This window comes from Pongo abelii, chromosome 13, assembly GCF_028885655.2.
Source record: "Pongo abelii isolate AG06213 chromosome 13, NHGRI_mPonAbe1-v2.0_pri, whole genome shotgun sequence".
NCBI classification, from domain to species: domain Eukaryota; kingdom Metazoa; phylum Chordata; class Mammalia; order Primates; family Hominidae; genus Pongo; species Pongo abelii.
In genome coordinates, this window is record NC_071998.2 from 59342212 (window position 1) to 59362618 (window position 20407).

The following is a 20407-nucleotide window of genomic DNA, read 5'->3' on the forward strand; positions in this document are numbered from 1 at the left end:
TTCCTAACATGAGTTCTGGTCCTGTGTTTGAGACTTTTTTTTTTTTTTTTTTTTTTTTTTTGCTGCTTAATAACTGAAATATTTCTAGCAGGCAAAGTGGTGGGCTTATGTTTTGGTTTTTGGATTTTGGTTTTTTGGGTTTTTTTGAGAGAGTCTCGCACTGTGGCCCAGGCTGGAGTGCAGTGGTGCCATCTCGGCTCACTGTAAGCTCCGCCTCCAGGGTACAAGTGATTCCCCTGCCACAGCCTCCTGAGTAGCTGGGATTACAGGCACCTGCCACCACTCCTGGCTAGTTATTGTATTTTTAGTAGAGGCAGGGTTTCACCATTTGGCCAGGCTGGTCGCGAACTCCTGACCTAAGTGATCCACCCCACTCAGACTCCCAAAGTGCTGGGATTACAGGTGTGAGCCACCGTGCCCAGCCAATGGGCTTATGTTAATGTCTATCTATAGTATTTGTTCTACCAGTTATTGGTGAATTTTGCTTATTAAAAACAGCATTGCAAGGGCAACTTTTCTATCATAATATTAGTCCTACTTCAAACCACCAATAATCGAATACAATAGCAGCTAATTATTGGACCTTATTAAGGGCCATATTAAGCCCTTTATACATATCAAGTGATTTAATTCTCACAGCAATTCTGTAAAGTTATTATATTTATGGTCTCCATCTTACACATGAGGAAATTGATGCTTAGCAACATGAGGTAACTTTCTCAAGACCACATGGCTAAAAAGTGGAGGCATGACTTCCAGCTACAGCACTGATATAGAATATACAGTTTCAGATGATATGTTTTAGATGATGCTTTTAATGGAAATTTGGTGACATCCATACAAGTTCTCTTCTTCATCTTTTTGCCTTTTCTTTTTCCATGGGATTTTGAGTGAGGATTTTCATTTTCAAAGATGTTAGAGACAGAATGTTCAAACACTTTAAAAATTTAACATTAATTTAAATTTATAAGAAACCTAAAATAGCTATTTCCTCAAGTTATTATTTCCAACTCTCCAGGTGGACTCCAAATCACTGCGTAATCATCGAGAAAAGACTTTTATTAGATATGTTCCTGCTGGGTTTAGAAAATCCTATATCTTCTGTTGATACAGCAAGGTCAGCAGGAATCTTTAATATTTACAGAATGAAAGGAGAACAGCTAGTTGCAAAAACTTCCTAGTGATTCCATTCCCCTAACCCTAATCTCAAGGGAAAGACAGCACAACTGTGTTACCTGCTGTGAACTTCGCAGCTACCTGCCATACCTAGACACCAGTCTAGGGCTACACAGCCCCTCGTAGGCTGATGCACTCGTTGATGCTAAACATTGAAGATGACCTCTCCAGACTCTTTGTTCTTTTATGGTTTTTTTTTTTTGTTTTTTTTGTTTTGAGACAGAGTCTCTGTCACCCAGGCTGGAGTACAGTGGCGCGATCTCGGTTCACTGCAACCTCCGCCTCCTGGGTTCAAGCGATTCTCCTACCTCAGCCTCCCGAGTAGCTGGGACTACAGGTGCGTGCCACCATGCCCAGCTAATTTTTTTTTTAGTAGAAACGGGGTTTGGGGTTTCAACGTGTTAGCCAGGATGGTCTCGATCTCCTGACCTCTTGATCTGCCCGCCTCAGCCTCCAAAAGTGCTGGGATTACAGGCATGAGCCACCACGCCCAGCCTGTTCTTTTATGTTTCTTAATCTGCTGACTCCTGCCTTGCAAACAGACCTTCCTACCCCCACCACCTCAGATGGTGGTGAGTAAAGATGCTCATGCGTCTTGCTAAATCATCCCTTAGGACATTAGCTCTCAAACTGCCACTTCTAGTGATCTAACACTGGGCAAGTTACTTGCTATTCATGTGCCTCAGTTTCCTCATTTGTAAAGTGTGAATTACTATACTACTGCCCCCAAAGAGTTGTTATAAAGATTAAATGAAATAACAATTAGAAAGCATTTATACCTTCTGGCACATAGTAAGCCCCATAAAACATTTGTTGAAATAAAATAACCAAGTGATTTGAGACACTAACACCTTGCAGCTGCCGCATAAGTCTCACTGTAAGGCGCATGATGTTTTTGGCAAAAAGCCATCATGGAGTGCTTTGTTAGAGTCCTTTCAGGAAACGGAAAACACACTTGGAATTTCAAAGGGAATTGGTTACAGAGTGAGAGGAGGCTGGAAGACTGAAGGGGGAAATTGCAGAAACTCAGGTAAATAGCTGCAGGAGGCAGCTCCCACCATGAGCTCTGCCATGATACCTGCTGCCGCCTTGGAGAAGGGACAGTGGCAGAGGATGTTACCTGAAGAGCTGGGATAGTGCAAGAACATAGCCACCTCCAGAGACACTGCCCTGAAATGGAAGAAAGATAAATGAGAGCAGAAAGCCAGCAGCTTCTGTCCTCCTGCCACCTTCTCATGCAACTCCTGCAATGCCTTGACTGACAGGACCTAGTCAAGGGGCCTATGGGATATCGTTTGCAACTCTGGGCCCCAGCAAGTAATCAAGCAAATGATACCACATGTTTAGAGAAGCAAAAACCTTCCTTATTCTTCAGTCTCTTGAAAGAAAGATATTCCATTTTAAAAATCAGAACCATTATAGGCATGCCAGCATTACCAGTGAACCTGAGTGGTGTCACATCTCTCTCCAGTTGTGGCTGAGGCACATGCTGAAAAAATTGGAACCTGGCTGCGAGTGATGGCTCATGCCTCTAATCCCAGCACTTCGGGAGGTGAGGCAGGAAGATCTCTTGAGCCCAGGAGTTCGAGACCAACCTGGGCAGCTTAGCAAGACCTCATTTCTACCAAAACAACAACAACAACAAAAAACACACCTGAGCATGGTGGCACGTGCCTGTAGTCCCAGCTACTTGGGAGGCTAAGATGGGAGGATTGCTTGAATCCAGGAGTTCCAGGCTTCAGTGTGCTATGATCATGCCACTGCACTCCAGCCTGGGCAACAGAGCGAGACCCTGCCTCAAAAAAAAAAAAAGAATAAAAAGGAACCTGCAGAAGCTTTATAATATGCCTGTTAGTTTAGTTTTTCCTCCCCACCTCCAGAAAAAAAAAAAAAAGTAGAAGAAAAAACATGGATTTACATCACATTAGTCTGCACCTGGATTTTGCCAGATGTCTTTTTTCCTTTTTGACAAATTATAGAATTACTTCTGAAGTGATTAGCTTTTCAAATGATCCCTCATGTATTTCTGCCAGGGCAGGAAATTGAAGTGAATTTTTCAGATATCTGACATTATATGAAGAATAATTTAGGATTCAGCATTAATTCAAAGAACATTCACATTTTTTGAGGAATTCGTGTGTGATAATATTTCTAGGTGCTTTTTGTGTGTTACTAAGATTTTTAAATTGATTTAGTTTATGGCTAAATCATATTGCCAAAAAAAGTGGGAAAACTGTTGGCCAATTTTTGAATATTTTAACTGACAAAAAAAAAAAAGACTTCTTTATCCATTCTTTGCCTCTTAATTCTGGAACTACAACACCACATCTTTATTTCCCTTGACTTAAAACACTAGTGCTATGTCTCTGGAAGAATGGTTTGCTGGTAGTGGATGTACCTTTGTAGACACTCTTCAATTTTCTGCCCTCCTTCATGGAGCCTCTAGTGAAATGCTTCTCAGTGTGACTAGCTCCTACATCAGGGTACCTACCTCTAGAAATGGAGCCCTGAAGTCTGCATTTTGGCAAGCTCCTTAAGAAATTCTTACCCACACTAGGATATAAAAGTTCTTTGGAAATAAACTCTTCCCTCTCTGTTCTTTCTGAGTAGTGAAACAGCACCTGTCTGTGGTTCAGCTGAGACACAGCTGGACTCTTTCAAGAAATTAAGAGGACATAACATGTAATGCCAGAAATATAAAACCATAGCAAAGTGGATATGTTTTCAGATTCTAGTAAGGAGAACAGGACCTCAGTTCCTTTCTCATACTTCAGACATGCCTGGACAGGCCCTAAGCAAAAGTGACTTTTTGCCTTAAAGGTGTTAAAAGAAAAAGTTCAGCTGAATTAAATTTAAAGGAGTTTACTTGAGCAGTGAACAATATGTGAATCGGGCAGCCCCTAGAGTCATATAGCAGATTCAGAGAGACTCCAGCGCCGACACGTGGTGGAAGAAGATTTATGGACGGCAAAAGGAAAGTGGTGTGCAGAAAACCGAAGTGAGGCACAGAAGCTACTGGCTTGGTCAGAGCTTGGCCTTTGCCTTCTTTGAACACTGTCCGAACAGTTGGCTACATTTGATTGGCCAAGACTCAGTGGTTGGCACAAATGTAAACTATGGTTGGTTTACACCTCCGCTTGTTGTAGTTATCAATGTACAGAAAAACCTTTAGGCCAAACTTAAATATGTAAGGAGGCAGCTTTAGGCTAAACTTCATTTAACAAAGGTATTTTAGGTTAGCAACACCTCTGGGAAATGCTTCAGCCAGCCCCAAACCTGCTTCCCAGTGTGGTTCCTCTGACCTGAAGCCAACATACATTTCTGCCCAGCAGCTATTCGTGACCTCCCTGAGTCTACAGAGATCCTTGGTTTTGTAGTCAAGCAGGGTAATTCTCTTTCACATTCCTTGGCCTCCACTGACTCCCCCTCTTTGCTTAAAGGTCAGTTTGGTCCTTCTGAGCCCTGAGAGTCCCCCTCTCCACCCTGACCATTTCACTCTGCTGTTTGGTTTGTCCACGTGACAGTTGCACTCTTGGGTGAAGCTGGCCTTATGCAAATTTCGTCTCACCCTAGGGAGCCCCTGGCCAGCAGCCTCACACAGGGCAGCACCCTTCCCAGGAGCTTGTCCCTACCCATTCAGCTGCCTTCCCTGCCATGGCCTCTCTTCGACATGTTTCCCTTTGGCCCAACCACTGTATTTCCATTTGCCTTCTGAGCCTAGCTCTTGTGTTGTATACAAAGTAGTATTCCCTGTGTGGGCCTGGGATCTGTAACAGGCGAACTTCCAGGTTCATGTTACCAGTTCTGGCCATGTCTCCTCCACCCAGAGGCCCTCTAGTTGGGGGGTCTACAAGAATCCCAAGATTCATTTTTGTTTCTCTGATATACTTCAAACATACACAAAGAGTAACAAACAATTTCTTCCAAGGCAAGTTGGTCCTGACATCCTCTGTTTAATCCTTCTGTTATCTGTGGAGTCATCACCACAGTAGTGAGCCTTATCTCCTGTAATTTAAATGACTTGTTGATTTGGGAGGGAAGGAATTTCACTGGGGAAGTCCACTAACATAAACCTGCTGCTGAGGACTCATTCACTTCACAGCACCAAGCTGGCCCAGCCTCCCCACAGACAGACCAAACGCCTCTACCACAACCTGCCTTTGTATTTAGTTCATGATAGTTATGGGTGCAGGAGAATTAGGTAAGTGTAAGGAGGGAACTAGGAGACAATGTTAAACTCTCCATTCAGAATAATATTAATCTAAAATTGAATCATTTAATAACCTGTTTTCAAGGTTAAAGTAATAAAGGTGAAATGTGTAATGATGTAATGGAGCTCATTATTTTTGCAGCCAGCCCTATTAAAAATTGGTGTGTGGAAGGTCACAAATAACTTAAAAATGACCAGATTTGTTTTCAAAACAAAGGATTTGGCTAAAATGCAAATTTCATCCTGAAGGCTACATGGGGAAAAAAAATAATGGTAGAGTTTCTCTGTCTTTCATTGCTTCTCATCACACTGGAAGAATGGTTCTGACTAAGCACTTTGTCTGGGAGAAGATTTTTTGTCTTGTATTTATATATGAGTGCATTTCAGTTGGTGTCCTCCTAATTCCAACCACCCTCACCTGCTGCTTTCTGTGTGGCCACTGAGTTGTGACAGGAGAGAGGCCAGGTATTCCAAGGCCAACTCAAAACTCATTTGGGGAACCGGTCGAGCCTTCGCCTTTTCCCTGTCCACCCTCCTGCCTTTCCAACCTAAGTAGTAAAACTCATCCTGAAAGAATCACGAAGCTTTGGAGATGAGAGGGACCTTTGGCCATCATGTCATCCAGCCCTTTTATTTATTAAAAAATGTATTGATTGATTTTAAAATTTATAAATTATTTTTGTAACAAAATTCTATGCCCAGAGTTTAACAAATAGTCGTGTAACATGTGTTAAGAAAAAGAGCAAGCCGTAGTCCACCTCCCCCTACGTCTCCATGTGCAATCACCTTCAACTCTTTGAGCTGATTCCTTTGGCAATTAATTTGGTTTTTCTAAATAACATGCTTATATTGTTATTGCTTGATCTATTGGGTATAGGCATTAGCTAATAACTGCCCACTATAGAAGACGAAGATTTAGCTGTCTTTTCTCCACCCCACATACACCACGTATGTGTACCCACCCCCTCCTCCTACACCCTTCCAGTTTCCTTGTATAGTTACATCTTGACTGTAGTCTGATCGATATTGAGTGTTTTATTATGGCTGTGTGAATAGTGTCATATACTATGTTTCAGTTTCCTTTCCTGTGTGACTTTTTGGTTTTATTGTAATAAATAACTGCCTTGTTCTTCGGTTTGCTTAGTTTTCTGTGTATTTTTCCTTAATGGAACCCTAAGCTTTCCACCAGTGTCTTCATTGCTTCTCAGACCATTTAAGTGCATGAGGTTCTGTTCCTTTTATTGTCTTGCAGAAGTTTCCACCAGACACTTCTGACCAGCCTGGACTGAACTGGTTGCCCTCTAGGACCTGATGTACAAATGTTACTTTGGGGCCTCTCTGCTCCATCATTCTGGGGATTCTAGTCACCTCTTGTCTGTATCAGTTCCGTTGTTTGTCGTCTCCTACATCTTCCTCTTTGCTACTTCCTCTTTCTTGGTTTACCCCCTCATTTTGGTGGAACACATTTTCCAGAAGAAAATCCTCCAGTATGAAAAATATTCATTGCAGGCAAAATATTTGAGATCTTGCATGTCTTACGTCTTTATTCTAACCCTAACACTTGATTGATAGATTAACTGGTATAGAATTCTAGATTGCAAATATTTTAGGTTTTTTTTTTTCAACATGGTGAAGGCTTGGCTCCATTGTCTTCTAGTTTCCAGTTACCAATGAGAAATCCAGTGCTGTTCTGATTCCTGATCTTCTGTAAATGGCTTGCTTTCTTTGCCTGCCTGCCTGCCTGCCTGCCTTTCTTTCTTTTCTTTCTTCCTATTATCATTATTATTGCAGAAACCTATAAACTCTTTGATTTTCTCCCAGAGTCTCAGTATTTCATGATGCTAGGCCTTGGTGCAGGTCTATTTTCAGCCAGCATGCTAAGCACTCAGGGGACCTTTTCAACCTGCAAACTCATGTTTTGAGTTTGGGGAAATTTTCTTAACTATTTTCTTATTTCCTCCTCTCTATTTTCTTTTTCCTTTTTGTAATTCCTTTTATGCATATAGAATATCCTGGATTTGTCTTCCAATTTTCTCTACTTTTCTGTCTTCAGTCCCATCTATTTATGTTTCTGTCCTAGTTTCTGAGAGATTTCCTCAACTTCATCTCCTAATCCTTCCACTGAGTTTTTAATTTCCGTTACCATGTTTTATAAGAATTCTTTTTTTGTTCGCTGAGATTTTATTTTTTAGCAATCTTTCCTTTTTTCATGATTGTAATTTCTCTTTTTTCCTGAAGATATTAGGATTATGTTTTTTGTTTTGCCCTGAATTTTGTTTCTTCTCCCTTTTTAGTCTCAGTTTTCATCCAGGCTGCCTTTTTCTCTTTGTAGTCTACATGTTCTGTACTGGAGGTTTTCTTCAGATTTTTGGAAATCTTCATTTGTCTGCTCAACTAAGGTTTGAGTGGGAGACTAAAAAGCTGATTAGATGCCAGTGTGGTGGTTCACACCTATAATCCCAGCATATTTTGGAGGCCGAGGTAGGAGGACTGTTGGAGCCCAGGAGTTCGAGACCAGCCTGGGCAATACTAGTGAGACCCCATCCCTACAAAAAAAATTAAAATTAGCCAAGTGCAATGACACACCTGTAGTCCCAGCTACTCAGAGGCTCAGATGGGAGGATGGCTTGAGCCTGGGTGGTTGAGGCTGCAGTGAGCTGTTATTGCACCACTGTACTCCAGCCTGGGCAACAGAGCAAGACTCTGTCTTAAAAAAAAAAAAAAAAAAAATCCCTGACTGGAAACTTAAGCACCTGAGCAGAGCTTGTTGACCAGCAAGCTATTGAGCTGGTCAGACTCCCTATAGGAGATGCTTCCAGTTTCTTGCTTGGAGGAGAAAGGCCTGGCTGTCAGCCTTCTGGGACATCTGGCAGGAACAGGTGTCTTAGCATCTAGTATATACATATTCACTTTCTCTCTTTCTTTTACCTCAATTGCTTCTGGTGTCCCTGGGTCCACATATCCTGTTCTGTGTCTTCTGCAGGGAGAAAAAAAATCAAATCCTCCAGTCTTCTGTTGGAATGGAGAGAGGTTTTTGCCTGGCTATATATATCTTTGCTTTTCCCAGCTCAGGATTTTCCTCTCGAGTTTGCTAAGTTGATTACTACCTGTTCATATGCCTTTCAGACTCCTAAATTTTGTCTCTCTTAGCTTCTTCCAATCTTCTCCCCTTTTTATAGGTTTATGTCCTTTTTTAACCCTTTATTGTAGTTGTAGAGGGTTGAGTGTGTCAGCAAAATTAGATGGGATGTGTTTCATCTGCCTCTGTTTCTTCGTCTACAGATCAAGAGAGGCCCAGAGAACTGCTCAGTGAAGATTCTAAGGTTTGCAGCATAACTTAATAGCAGAAGTGGAGCTAAGACCTACAATTCCTGACTCCTTGTTCAGGGCAGACTCTTTCAAAATAGACAAAGTCATTAATAATGAGTTAATCCATAATCAATATGTTTCTGACTGGGTGTGGACGAGTTGAAAAGGCTATTTTTCAAAGAGTTCTTTGTACCTTAGCTTTGATTGGTATCTCGTCATGAGACAGTAAATCAGGAAATGAGGACTTCCCAATGCCAACATGCCCCATAGACAAGCCCCATGTGAGAGAGGACTAGTGAAAAATGTTGATACGACAGCAGTGGCTGTGCTGTTATACTGCTCCAGGTCCCTGGAGTTGCACCAGATCTCCTCTACATATGGGAACAAACAGGGTTGCAGTCAAATACCCAAATTTCACTGGCTCTTGCCCCATCTGCTGGGGGGCAGGTCCACTGTCAAGTGCTGTCCAAGTAGATCTGTAAGTCCCCAGAGGTGTCTCCTTGGTGCTCACAAGTCTAAACAAGATGCTAGAAAGGATGGAAAAGATGGAAAATCTTTGCCCTTGAGAGACTATAGTATTTGTATAAATAGTCACAATAGAAAGCAAATGGTATTCAATGAAAAATCTACACAAAGTGAGTTAGGCAGACAGAGTTAGGAAAAATGACTTGCCTGGAGCTGTGTACGATGCCTGCAGTAAAGGAAGAGTGCTACAGGGTGAAAACTGCACATCCCCGATCATATTGCTCATTGTCCTTGGCATAAGTGCTCAGAAAATGTTTCATAATTATCCACATGCAACATTTGAGATGCCCATGCTTGGCTGAACCAAGAAGTGATTCCATAAGTGACAATGTCGCTTCATAAAGGGTTTAATTCCAGGAAGATGTACATGGATCACTTTTATTTGTGTTTGTAACAATAATTAGTACATCTGACTTTTCAAGTGCAAACAGATGTGTTGAACTCATCAGCCCAGGCACTGTGAGAGAGAGCAGAGCTCCCCAATTTGGTCTTGTCATTTGTCCCGTGTGTCATTCTGTGGTTAAGACAGATTTAAAATTCATTTCCTGGCCTCCCATGACATAGAAACCGTTCTTAATAAACAAGGGGCTCCCACATAAAGCCCTCTCAGTGTGATCTCTGGAAAAGTGGGGAACTGGATATTTTTGTTTAAGAATACACAGCTCTCAGATGTAACCAGAGCAGGGCACTTCTTTACCAAAACAGGAAAGTGGGTCACCTGAGAGCTGGCCTCGGGTTAAAATAATTACATGAGTTCTGGGGAGTGGTGAGAGCTTCATATTTTTACAGCACTTTTATAGTAATGTTTATGTAGTATTTTACTGTATCCATATGGAAGATATTTTGTATCCAGTGAGTTATGACTACCATTAATTCATGCACATTCTTTTTACATTTTTGTTTATAATAATCCTAAGAACTATGTCTTTGATGTGTACTGTATGCAATGTAGTCAGCCAAGAGCTTTACAGATATTATTTTATTTAATGCACCCATCAACCCTCTATGGTAAGCACTGGTGGAGCTGACAAAAGGGACTTGCTTAGAAACATTAATGTCAGGCTCATAGAAAAATCAATTATTGCCAAGGGCATTGTGTACCCAAACCTAAGACCATATAAAAAACATAATAACTTGACCCATAAGATGAACTTCTAGATAAAATGAAACTTTTTTCCCTAAAATCTATAATTCTTCAACCATTATGAATGTACTCTCAAATGCATTGTTTGAAACATTCCTATAGGCCGGGCAAGGTGGCTCACGCCTGTAATCCCAGCACTTTGGGAGGCTGAGGCAGGAGGATCACTTGAGCCCAGGAGTTCAAGACCAGTCTAGTCAACATGGCAAAACCCCATCTCTAGAAAAATACAAAAATTGGCTGGGCATGGTGGCAAGTGCCTGTAGTCCCAGCTACTCAGGAGGCTGAGGCAGGAGAATCACTTGAACCCCAGAGGCAGAGGTTGCATGAGCCAAAATCGTGCCACTGCACTCCAGCCTGGGCGACTGAGTGAGACTCTGTCTCAGAAAAAAAAAGAAAAATTTCTATGTTTGGATCTCATGAAATGTGCCTGTAGTTAATCAGGAAGTGGCCCCATTACTGACAAGAAAGAACACGAGTTAAATAGCAAATAGTTCTGTCAGTAGAATCATATGATGTGATTTGGGCTAAGATCAGTATTTTTTGCATATTCATATGTTGCTAGAGAATGTATGATATCTTATAAATCTCGTCACTTTCCATTGACAAGCAGCATTGAGTCCAACTTTTACTTAGAAGTGCATTCAGCCAAGTAACAGGTAAGCATGGCTTAAACTAGAACTTTTCAACGTGTATGGTGAGGCCCATTGATGAGCCACAAAGAGATGTGCAGAGATATGTATCCCCTCAGGCTTCAAGGTAGGGAGGAGTCCTGGGGCAGCTGAAGCCCCCAGCATAGTTCACCTCAGGTGCTAGCAGTCTCCTCTGTGTTCCCCAGAGGGCAGCACAAATATTACCACCCACTGTGAATGTCATGACACAAAAAAGATGGAGAAGCACTGGCTTGAGATAGAATAAAGGATATTTGTCATTTACTTAAAGTCCAGGTATATGCAGTCTAGGGTGGGTACAGCTGCACAGTGACACTCTTATGTATCCAGGCTCTTTCCATCTTTCTGCTCTGCCATGCTTCACTCTGGTTTTTGCTTTTCTTGTTTGTGGCCTCATAGTTACAAGATGGCTGCCATAGCTTCAGACATCACATCCTCTCTCCAGGGACTTCTGCAGGAAGGAAATAGAAAAAGCAAAAAAAAAAAAAAAGGTGGGGAGGGAGAAATTCCTCATTGCAAGGCTTTTTATGGGGGAGGTTGCCCAGTTGTGCCCCCAGCAGCATCCTCTTAGCAGCTCATGGCCAGAAGTGGATCGCATGACTACCTCTAGCTGCAAAGGAGGCTGGGAAGAGGCCTACCTCCCCTGAGACTACTTCAGAGGAGAGAAAGATATCTTTTCTTCACCCATCGCTAGGTTTATGCCTATAACCCTTATAACAGAAGACATATTAACAAGAGAAAGGCATACAAATGTATTTAATGTTTTATACGACAGAGGAGCTTTCAGAAATGAAGACCCAAAAAAACAGGCAAACCTGTGTAGTTTTATGCTAGAGTTGATGAAGAAGTGGAAAGTATGATTGGCTGAAGGGCTTATGATCTAATAGTAAAAGATTGGTGAAACTTAGCAAGGCTTCTTTGTTCAGATTGGTCACCATGTCCCTGTGTCTTCAGAGATAAGTATATTTCCTTCCTCCAGTTATAGGGAGGGCACCTCTCAAGTGGGGTCTTACGGACTACTACAGAGGCAGGCCAGAGGATTCTTTTATTGCCTGCTTCAGGGAAGAAGGGTGAGAGAAGGTCAGAGAGTGACCTTCCTAAGTTTATTACCCGTTTTCTTTTCTTTTTTTTTTTTTAGACAAGGTCTGGCTCTGTTGCCCAGGCTGGAGTGCAGTGGTACAATCTCAGCTCACTGCATCCTCTGCCTCCTGGCTCAAGCGATTCTCCCACCTCAGCCACCTGAGTAGCTGGGACTACAGGCATGCACCACCATGCCCGGCTAATTTTTGTATTTTTTGTAGAGACTGGATCTCACCATGTTGTCCAGGCTGGTCTTGAACTCATGAGTTCAAGCGATCCACCCGCCTTGGCCTCCCAAAGTGCTGGGATTACAGGCGTGAGCCATCACAACTGGCCAAGGAGCTGTTTTCTCAAATGCTAAGCTGCCATATAATGGGTAGAATATCCTGAATCCCATCACTACAGATCTCCACCTACTACCTAAACTCAAAACCTAGGATTCTGTTAGCGAAGACAGGACACTGTGGCTTTTATACAGGCACCAGTGATTGTGCCAAACACAGACTGTAAGGAAAAAGCCAGAATGATTTTTTTTAATAAAACATATTTTCTGCTTCTTAAGTAAGTGTTTAGACTCTTTAAAATACCACCCACCAGATCATTTACCCCTCAAACTAAAAGCCTATTCTGGAAATGGATTTGAAACAGAGCATCCTACGGACAAGAGAACGGTTTGTGCAAATCTTAGAGAAATTTTTCTCAGTATTCATTTTTATTGAGACATGCAAGCAACATTCATGATTTTGTAGCTCTAAGTTATAAACTAGATATAATTTTTTGCTTTTTTTCTCCTATTCAATCGCATACTTAGACATTAATATTTTAAATTATTTTTTAAATTAGATGGGCTCTGTGGAATGTTGCATGAGATGCCTCAAGAATCAGGCCACAGTGTTGGAAAGTTATCATAATGCAAATGTCTCACACCACAAATTTTAAAAGGTTAACTTTTTTTGGTTCAAGCAGTATTAACCTTGGATATTTAGAAGGATTTTTTTTTCACATTTCCTCAGAATTGGTGACAGAGAAAAGTATTTTTACGGTATTGCAAATATTATGTCAGAAATGTATGGCACTGAGAGGAGAAACTAAGTGTAATCGTCACCTTTCATCAATTTATAATTTTTAGAAAGTTGGTTCATAGTACTCCCAACATTGACTTGTAGGAAAGAAAGAATAAGAAAGAAACCATTCAGGATCTTCCCTTGATAACTTGAAAAATCATAGATTTGAATGACAGAAATAATTGTGAACCAAGTTCCAGTCTATAATGAGGAATAAACTTTTTCTGCTTTGTGAATTCATTTTCTGATTATGAAAATTATATAGGAACTTTATGATAGAAGAAATTTGGAAAAGACAATGGTTATTCTTAATTTCACTACCTTAATACCATCATTAATGCCTCTGTAAACCCCATCAGACATTTTCAGATGTGTGTCATTCATTATATGATTGTAATCATAGTGTGATTGCCATTTTACATTATACATATTTCTATGGAATGAAATACTATATTCTCTTCATATTTTTCTAGGTTTTATTTTTATGAAAGTCAAATAGTTCTTCCAGGACTATTATTAAAACTGCCAACCCCATTCCATTCCCCACCCCAATTTCCTCCTCACCAAAGGCAATCACCTTTTTCATCTGATTTTTTTAGTTATTTCTCTAAACAAAATACTTGAGTTGCTATTTCTAGTTTTTTTGTTCTCACTTTGCAAGAGGATGATATAGCTCCCTTTTATCACCCCACCTTCACACTAACCCTTCTCATCCTCTCTATTCTCCAAGTAGAGTTGCATCATAATTTCTATTAGATTGTAATTTACCTTATGTCATAAACATATTCGCAACTGTGCCCTGTTGTAAAGTTTCATTATATTTCCTTATACTTTTCCCCAAAATGATGTTCCATTCTGTTTTGTTTCTTTAGTTGTCTACATATTTATTAATAATTGAATCTCAAACTCTTTAAAATGTCTAATTGGTTCAGATGCATCGGATATTTCAGCAGAGTTACTCAACTGAATAATCTCTCCCCAGAGTCTTCTGACCTTGTCTAGTCTGCTAAGTTTGGTGCACAGATGTTATCCTGGGAACTTCTTTCACCTTTGTTCTGGGAATTCACTTTGTCTCTAAAGTTGGCTCCACTGCTTCATAGTGTTTATATTTCCCTCTTCTTGTTTTAGTCCTTTGTTTCTGCAGAGCACATCCCCCAGTATCTTTTTAAGAAAAGGACTCATGGGAAGTTAGTTTTTTGAGATCTTGCAAGTCTGAAAATGTCTTTATGCTAAAGTCACTCATAAGTAATAGTTTAGCAAAGTATAGAATTTTATTTCAGAAGTGATTTTCAAAGGCATTATTCCATTGTCTTCAGGCTCCCTAAGTTGCTGTTCAGAAGTTAAGATTTATCCGTTTCCTGGTCATCTGCATGTTATCTATTTTCTCCCCATCTCTGAAAGTTTAAAGATGTCTTTTTCTTAATTGTCTTGGAGTTGGTCTTATTTTCATCTGTAGTAAAGTGTTGTATTCAGTGGACCTTTTCAATCTGCATACTCAAGTCTTTCAGGTCTAGAAAATTTTCTTTCTTCCTTTTTGGTCTTTTTTTCTTAGGTCTAGGAAATTTTCTTGATGATTTCATTGCCTCTGTTTTTTCTTTTCTCTGTGTATCTCATTTGAAAATTGAAGCCGCTAGACTAGTCTTCTATGTTTCTGTTGTTTTTTCTCTGTCTCCCATCTGTTTGTCTTTTTACTCTATTTTTTGTGGGATTTCCTCAAATTTTCATACAGCCCTCTAATTCAATCAGTTCTACTGTTACATTTTTACTTTCCAGGACCTCTTCTTGTCCTGATAATTTCTTCCTTTAGTATCCCGTTCTTTTTTTCATAGTTGCTGTAACTTATCTGAGGATGTAAATAATAGTTGGGGTCTAAGGGTTTTTTGGGATTTTCTAATCCCTGCATAATCTTAGGTTATTCTAGTTAGCTTTTTTCGATATTTTCGATCTCTTTTACAATAGTAGCTTTTCTCAGATTTCTCGTAATCGTTGGTTGTCTGTTCATACTTAAAAGCGTGTCACCACAAATCTATCAAGACAGAAAGTAAGTTAGCAGTTACCTAGTGCTGGGGATTTTGGGGAAATGGAGTAACTATTAATGAGCACAGTTTTCTTCTCGGGGTGATGAAAATATTCTAAAATTGATTATGGTGATAGTTGCACAACTCTGAATATACCAAAAGCCATTGAATTATATACTTTAAAGCAACTAATTATATGGTATACGTATGATATATCAGTAAAACTATTTCAAACAAGAAGTGGGGCACTAACAAAATGATTAAAAGTTCAAAGTGCGTGGCTGGGGCTTGTCATCTGTGGGTTTCACTGTAGGGCGATTTGGCTGGGCTGTGTAGTTGGAGAAACCTGGTATTTGTCTTTCTTCTTGGGTTGATTAGATCCCCAGAAAAGGCTCTACCAATCTTTCCAGCCTGGAGGAGAAAGGCTGGCTGTCAGCCTGATGGAAGCCGAGTTGGGGAAGAGACCGTCTCTGAATCTGGCAGGCTAGTACCTCCTTATCTCCTTATTTTCAGTTGGTGCCTTATCCTTGTGCTGTGACTAATGATCCCCAATCTAGAGACCTTCTGTTCCACCCACTCCGGAGAATAAACCTCCATTCTTAAAATAGGGTTGAGAAAAGGCAGTTGCATGTTGGTAGAAGTTTTGGGAGATGATTTACCTGCTGCTTAACCAGACTTTCAACCACAGACACTTAGCTGCCTCCTCTTACCCCGACACATGCTATTTCATGGATTCCCAGTGCTTCTAATTCTTCAGCCTTTTGAGAGTTTTGTGAATCAGGTGTGTTCTAGGCTTTTCCCTCATTTTTATGAGTTTTTAGAAAAAAAGTGGGAAGCATGTGTTCTGTTCATTTTTACCTGAACAGAAATACATATTTTGCTCTCTCCAATTATTCAAGGTCATTACAGTATGTACTATCAAGATCTTTTTTTTAATTTAAAATACTGATTTGGGAAAATAATGACATCAAATAAACGTTTCCTTGTACACAGAATACTCCTGTTTTGTGTAAAATCAAAAGATTTGAGCACATTTATCCCCTACTAAAGGCAGAAATATTATTTTTCATATGCAAATAGAAAAATCAATCCTCTCTGAATTCAGAGAACTGGTTAAATGCATTCAAAATCATAAGACTTATGATTAGCTGTTTTAAGATGAATAGGTAAAGTAAGCTTCTGGCCAAGTCATGAAGCATTTCTTTCCCTTTGCAAATGATTTAAAGTCCTCAAATTCTTACTGCCTCATAAAGAACAGATAGATTTTATTGTTGTTACTTGCTGTAGAAAAATTAGAGGTTTACTAATTGCTTTACCTACTCTTCTCACATGGTTCTTTGATTTTAAGGGAGTCATTCAGTCCATCTAGACTGAATTTGGAACTCAGAGGATTAAAATTATGGGCAGGGGGACAGTGGCCAAGCTTACTATTCTGTATGATACTTGATCTTGCAGCTGACTTAATTCCTGTTTTCATTTCTGGTCCCTAGAGCTGCACCGATATTCTTTTTATATTTCTTAAATGTTTATCAGGTAAATAAGAGAGAGAACCATTCATAGTTAACAGCACAATTGTCATATATATTGACAACTTCAAGGCAATTCTAAATTGTCTCCTTCTCCAACGAAAACATTTCAATATGACAAAACCTTGATCCAAATTCTGCTTGTTAATTACCGTGATTTCTAAGATCTCCAGTCTCTAAAACCTTATGATTCTATTTCTTTCTCAACCTAAAATGCCACCCTTCTTTTACTTTTGAAAAGAACCTTTATCTCATTGCATTGATGAAAGAAACTTATATTTGATTTAGATTATTACTCATAATAACTTGACCTTTCCAAAGCATCACAGCCATTCAGAACAAGCTACATTTGCAGGATCTCAAATAAAATTGTGAGGACTAATGTGCAAAAATCATTAACAGTTTCAAGATGGCAACATCAGAGCATTAAACTAAGCAAGCAGTCCTGTGTGGTGGCTCACACCTGTAATCCCAGCACTTTGCGAGGCCGAGGCAGATGGATCTCTTGAGTCCGGAAGTTCAAGACCAGCCTGGGCAACATGGTGAAACCCCATCTCTACTAAAAATACAAACATTAGCTGGGCGTGGTGGTGCATGCCTGTAACCCCAGCTACTCGAGAGGCTGAAGCAGGAGAATCACTTGAACCCAGGAGGCAGAGGTTGCAGTGAGCTGAGATTATGCCATTGCAGTCCATCCTGGGTGACAGAGCAAGACTCTGTCTCAGAAAAAAAAAAAAAAAAAAAAGGAACCATTCTAAGCCCAGGAATCCATGCAGTTGCATAGGTCACATGACCCTGTAGTCAGCCCTGAAATTATCTGTGGAAGGAAGACACATTTGATGTCCCTGCCAATGATAATTTGCTTTGGTTCAGCTATTACAGTGACTAACACTTCCCCAGATCAGGGACCTTAACAATGGTAGTGGGGGCATTCATTATACAGTCACTGCCTGAAATTCCACATTTCAGGTATATCCTGAGTTAAATCACACAGCTATTACACTTTAGACAATAGATCCTTCGACCGTGGGTGGTCAGTATTGGGTGGTGGTGACTTCAGGTGCTTTCTTCCTGCTCTGACAGTAGCTTTCAATGGGTCAAATTCTTCAAGCCAAATTAAATGAAAACTTGAGATCTGATCCACAGAGAAAAAGAACTTGAATAAATATATATCTCCGATTTCTAAGCTCCCGACATTTTGTAAAGCTATTTAATTTCCCCCATCTCACTTGTTTTTCAGTTCAATCCATCTGAGCACCTGCTATTCATATCAGAAGGAAGTGAAATCAGTAGCATTTTCTTCCCCAGTGGCAGTCTTAAACTTTCTTCTCTTTTGCCAGTAAGTCATCATTCTTCTTTAAGACTGCTGTTGTATCCAGGCATGTCCAAGATTTCCTTGACTTGTTTGTTTTGAACTTTGAACCTGATAGACACTTAGAAATTCATGTGGTTCCACCCTCACCCATAGAGCATGTTATACTCACACAGTGGACTGAAATGTTTCTTAAGGGTTTATAAAAGGATGATTACGATGCCATTAAGAGAAGTAAAGGCCCCTAAAGGAAGTAAAGAGCTAATATTTATTCATCATGAGTAAACATCCGATCTTAGCTATCTCAGAACAGGACATGTATTAATACATTGAACTTAGAATAAATTGGCATCTCACTTCTGTGGTTGCCTTGCTGTGAAGGGTACTCTCCTGGGTCTGCCACAAAATAAGCAGAATCCGACCCAGGCTGACCTGACTCCCCATGCAGCCCAGGAAGCTGATGAGCCTGGCATGTCATCTCAGGCTGAGAGTTCTCCCCAAGAAAGCAGAATCAAAACCCATGCGTGGAAGTTACAAAGAAAGGATTATTCTGTATAAGGAAGAGTTTAATAGTGTGGTTAAAGAAGAAATAGGCTACCCTGAAAATGCTAAGCCTCTCACTGTAGCTGAGCAGCCATCTGGGAAGACTGCCGTAGAGGGGAGAGAAATAGCACAGAGCTTTTTAAACTAGAATGCCTGTAGGTTTCCTTGTAAACGCTGCAATTCTGGAATTCTCTTAGCTCCCAAGAGGAGGTTGATTGATCACAATAAATACAGAGCCTGATAGAAGGAAAAATAAGCCTGTTATATGTGTACAAACCTTCTCTCCCTTTCCTTATGAGCAAAGTGAAACCAGACCTGCAGGCATGTGGCCTTATGTAGGCCTGTGCCTTAAGCTGCCACCATTTGGCAGGATGTGCATCCTTTGAGGAAATTGTAAGGTTATATGGCCATGGTTTTCAGCTTGGACAGGTAACCTAGCATAGAGGCTTTTGAATTAGAATGCCAGTCCGCTGTTGACCAGCTACACTACTTTACCTCCCTGCACCTTAATCACCTCATCTACAAATAATATCGACTTCACAAGATTATTGTGAGGATGAGATAGGAAAATATATATGACTATCTAGTACAATGAATAGAATATATATAAGATACATATTCTATGACTCAATTAGTTCTGTGATTTAATTTGAAAGTCTAAGGTGAAGATGGGGGCAGAGGGTGTCCCTGGAAAGGCTAACGTTCTAGTAGAGTTTAACTCACCATTGCCACTTCTGATGGATAGTCTAGTTCTGCAAGACCAAGCCTTTCTGCCTGAACTCTAGTACCAATCACAGGCTGGGAATGACTTAAGGGAACGAAGCCAGTTCCAAACCCTAACACATAGCTGTCGTACAGATTTTGTCCCACAAATTAACAATGAAATAAATGTAGTCAATCTTAAACTTCTGAATTAACTGTAAAGTGATACAAGAGCTTTGTGTTTAAGGATGAGAAGGTTCAGCCTAGTTCTTCAGTGGTTCCATACTTAAACCATCCAAAAATACAGGTATCTATTCTTATCTATTGAAAAGAAGAAAAGGCAGCGGGGTGCAGCGGCTCACACCTGCAATCCCAGTGCTTTGGGAGGCCAAGGCAGGTGGATCACCTGAGGTCAGGGGTTCGAGACCAGCCTGGCCAACATGATGAAACTCCGTGTCTACTAAAAATATAAAAATTCACCAGGCATGATGCATACCTGGCGCATACCTGTAATACCAGCTATTCAGGAGGCTGAGGCAGGAGAATCGCTTGAACCCAGGAGGCGGAAGTTGTAGTGAGCTGAGATTGCACCGCTGCACTCCAGCCTGGGTGACAGAGTGAGACTCCATCTCAAAAAAAAAAAAAAGAAAAAAAGGCTATTTGTATTCAAAAAAGCAAAACAGTGGGGGTATGTCAGAGGGCACAGGAGCCGACTGAAAGAGCTCTGAATGGCTAAAATTGAAACAATTTGAGCAATAAAATAACACAGTTTTGAGTTATAAGCCAAAGAATAAATATCCAAGAGGCCATACTAATATTAATATATGATTGAATAAATAAATAAATGGAGGAGAGGAGACAAAATTCCCATACAGAAGAATTCCAAATACTGTATGTAGCTACTCCACCCTGAAGGCAGTGGAACACAACACCCCGTCCCTTAAGTGTTGGCCACACTTAGTGGCTTGCTTCCAAAAAGTACAGCATGGAAAGGGAGGTTGGGGGTACCTTTGCAGTAGAGAAGCCTGGTAAACACTACCTCAGCCAGGTAATCAAGGTAAACATCATCAGTGATAAGTCATGTTAATAGTGCATAACCTTGACTTAATATGGTACTTTACCTCTGTGAT

At 40.5% G+C, this 20407-nt stretch overlaps 1 protein-coding gene across 4 annotated transcripts in view; it reads left to right on the forward strand.

Moving 5' to 3' along the window:
• PIP5K1B (phosphatidylinositol-4-phosphate 5-kinase type 1 beta) overlaps positions 1-20407 on the forward strand; it is a 310275-nt gene that overhangs the window by 247013 nt on the left and 42855 nt on the right. Inside the window, exon 12 of one of the 4 annotated variants that reach the window (XM_054520014.2) lies at positions 17961-20045. The exons of the other annotated variants lie outside the window; for them this stretch is intronic. Within the exon in view, the coding sequence (XP_054375989.2) occupies positions 17961-18063 (103 nt within the window). The 3' untranslated portion in view covers positions 18064-20045. Of the gene's footprint in view, positions 1-17960; positions 20046-20407 lie in introns of those variants that run through there. 4 annotated transcript variants of the gene reach the window in all.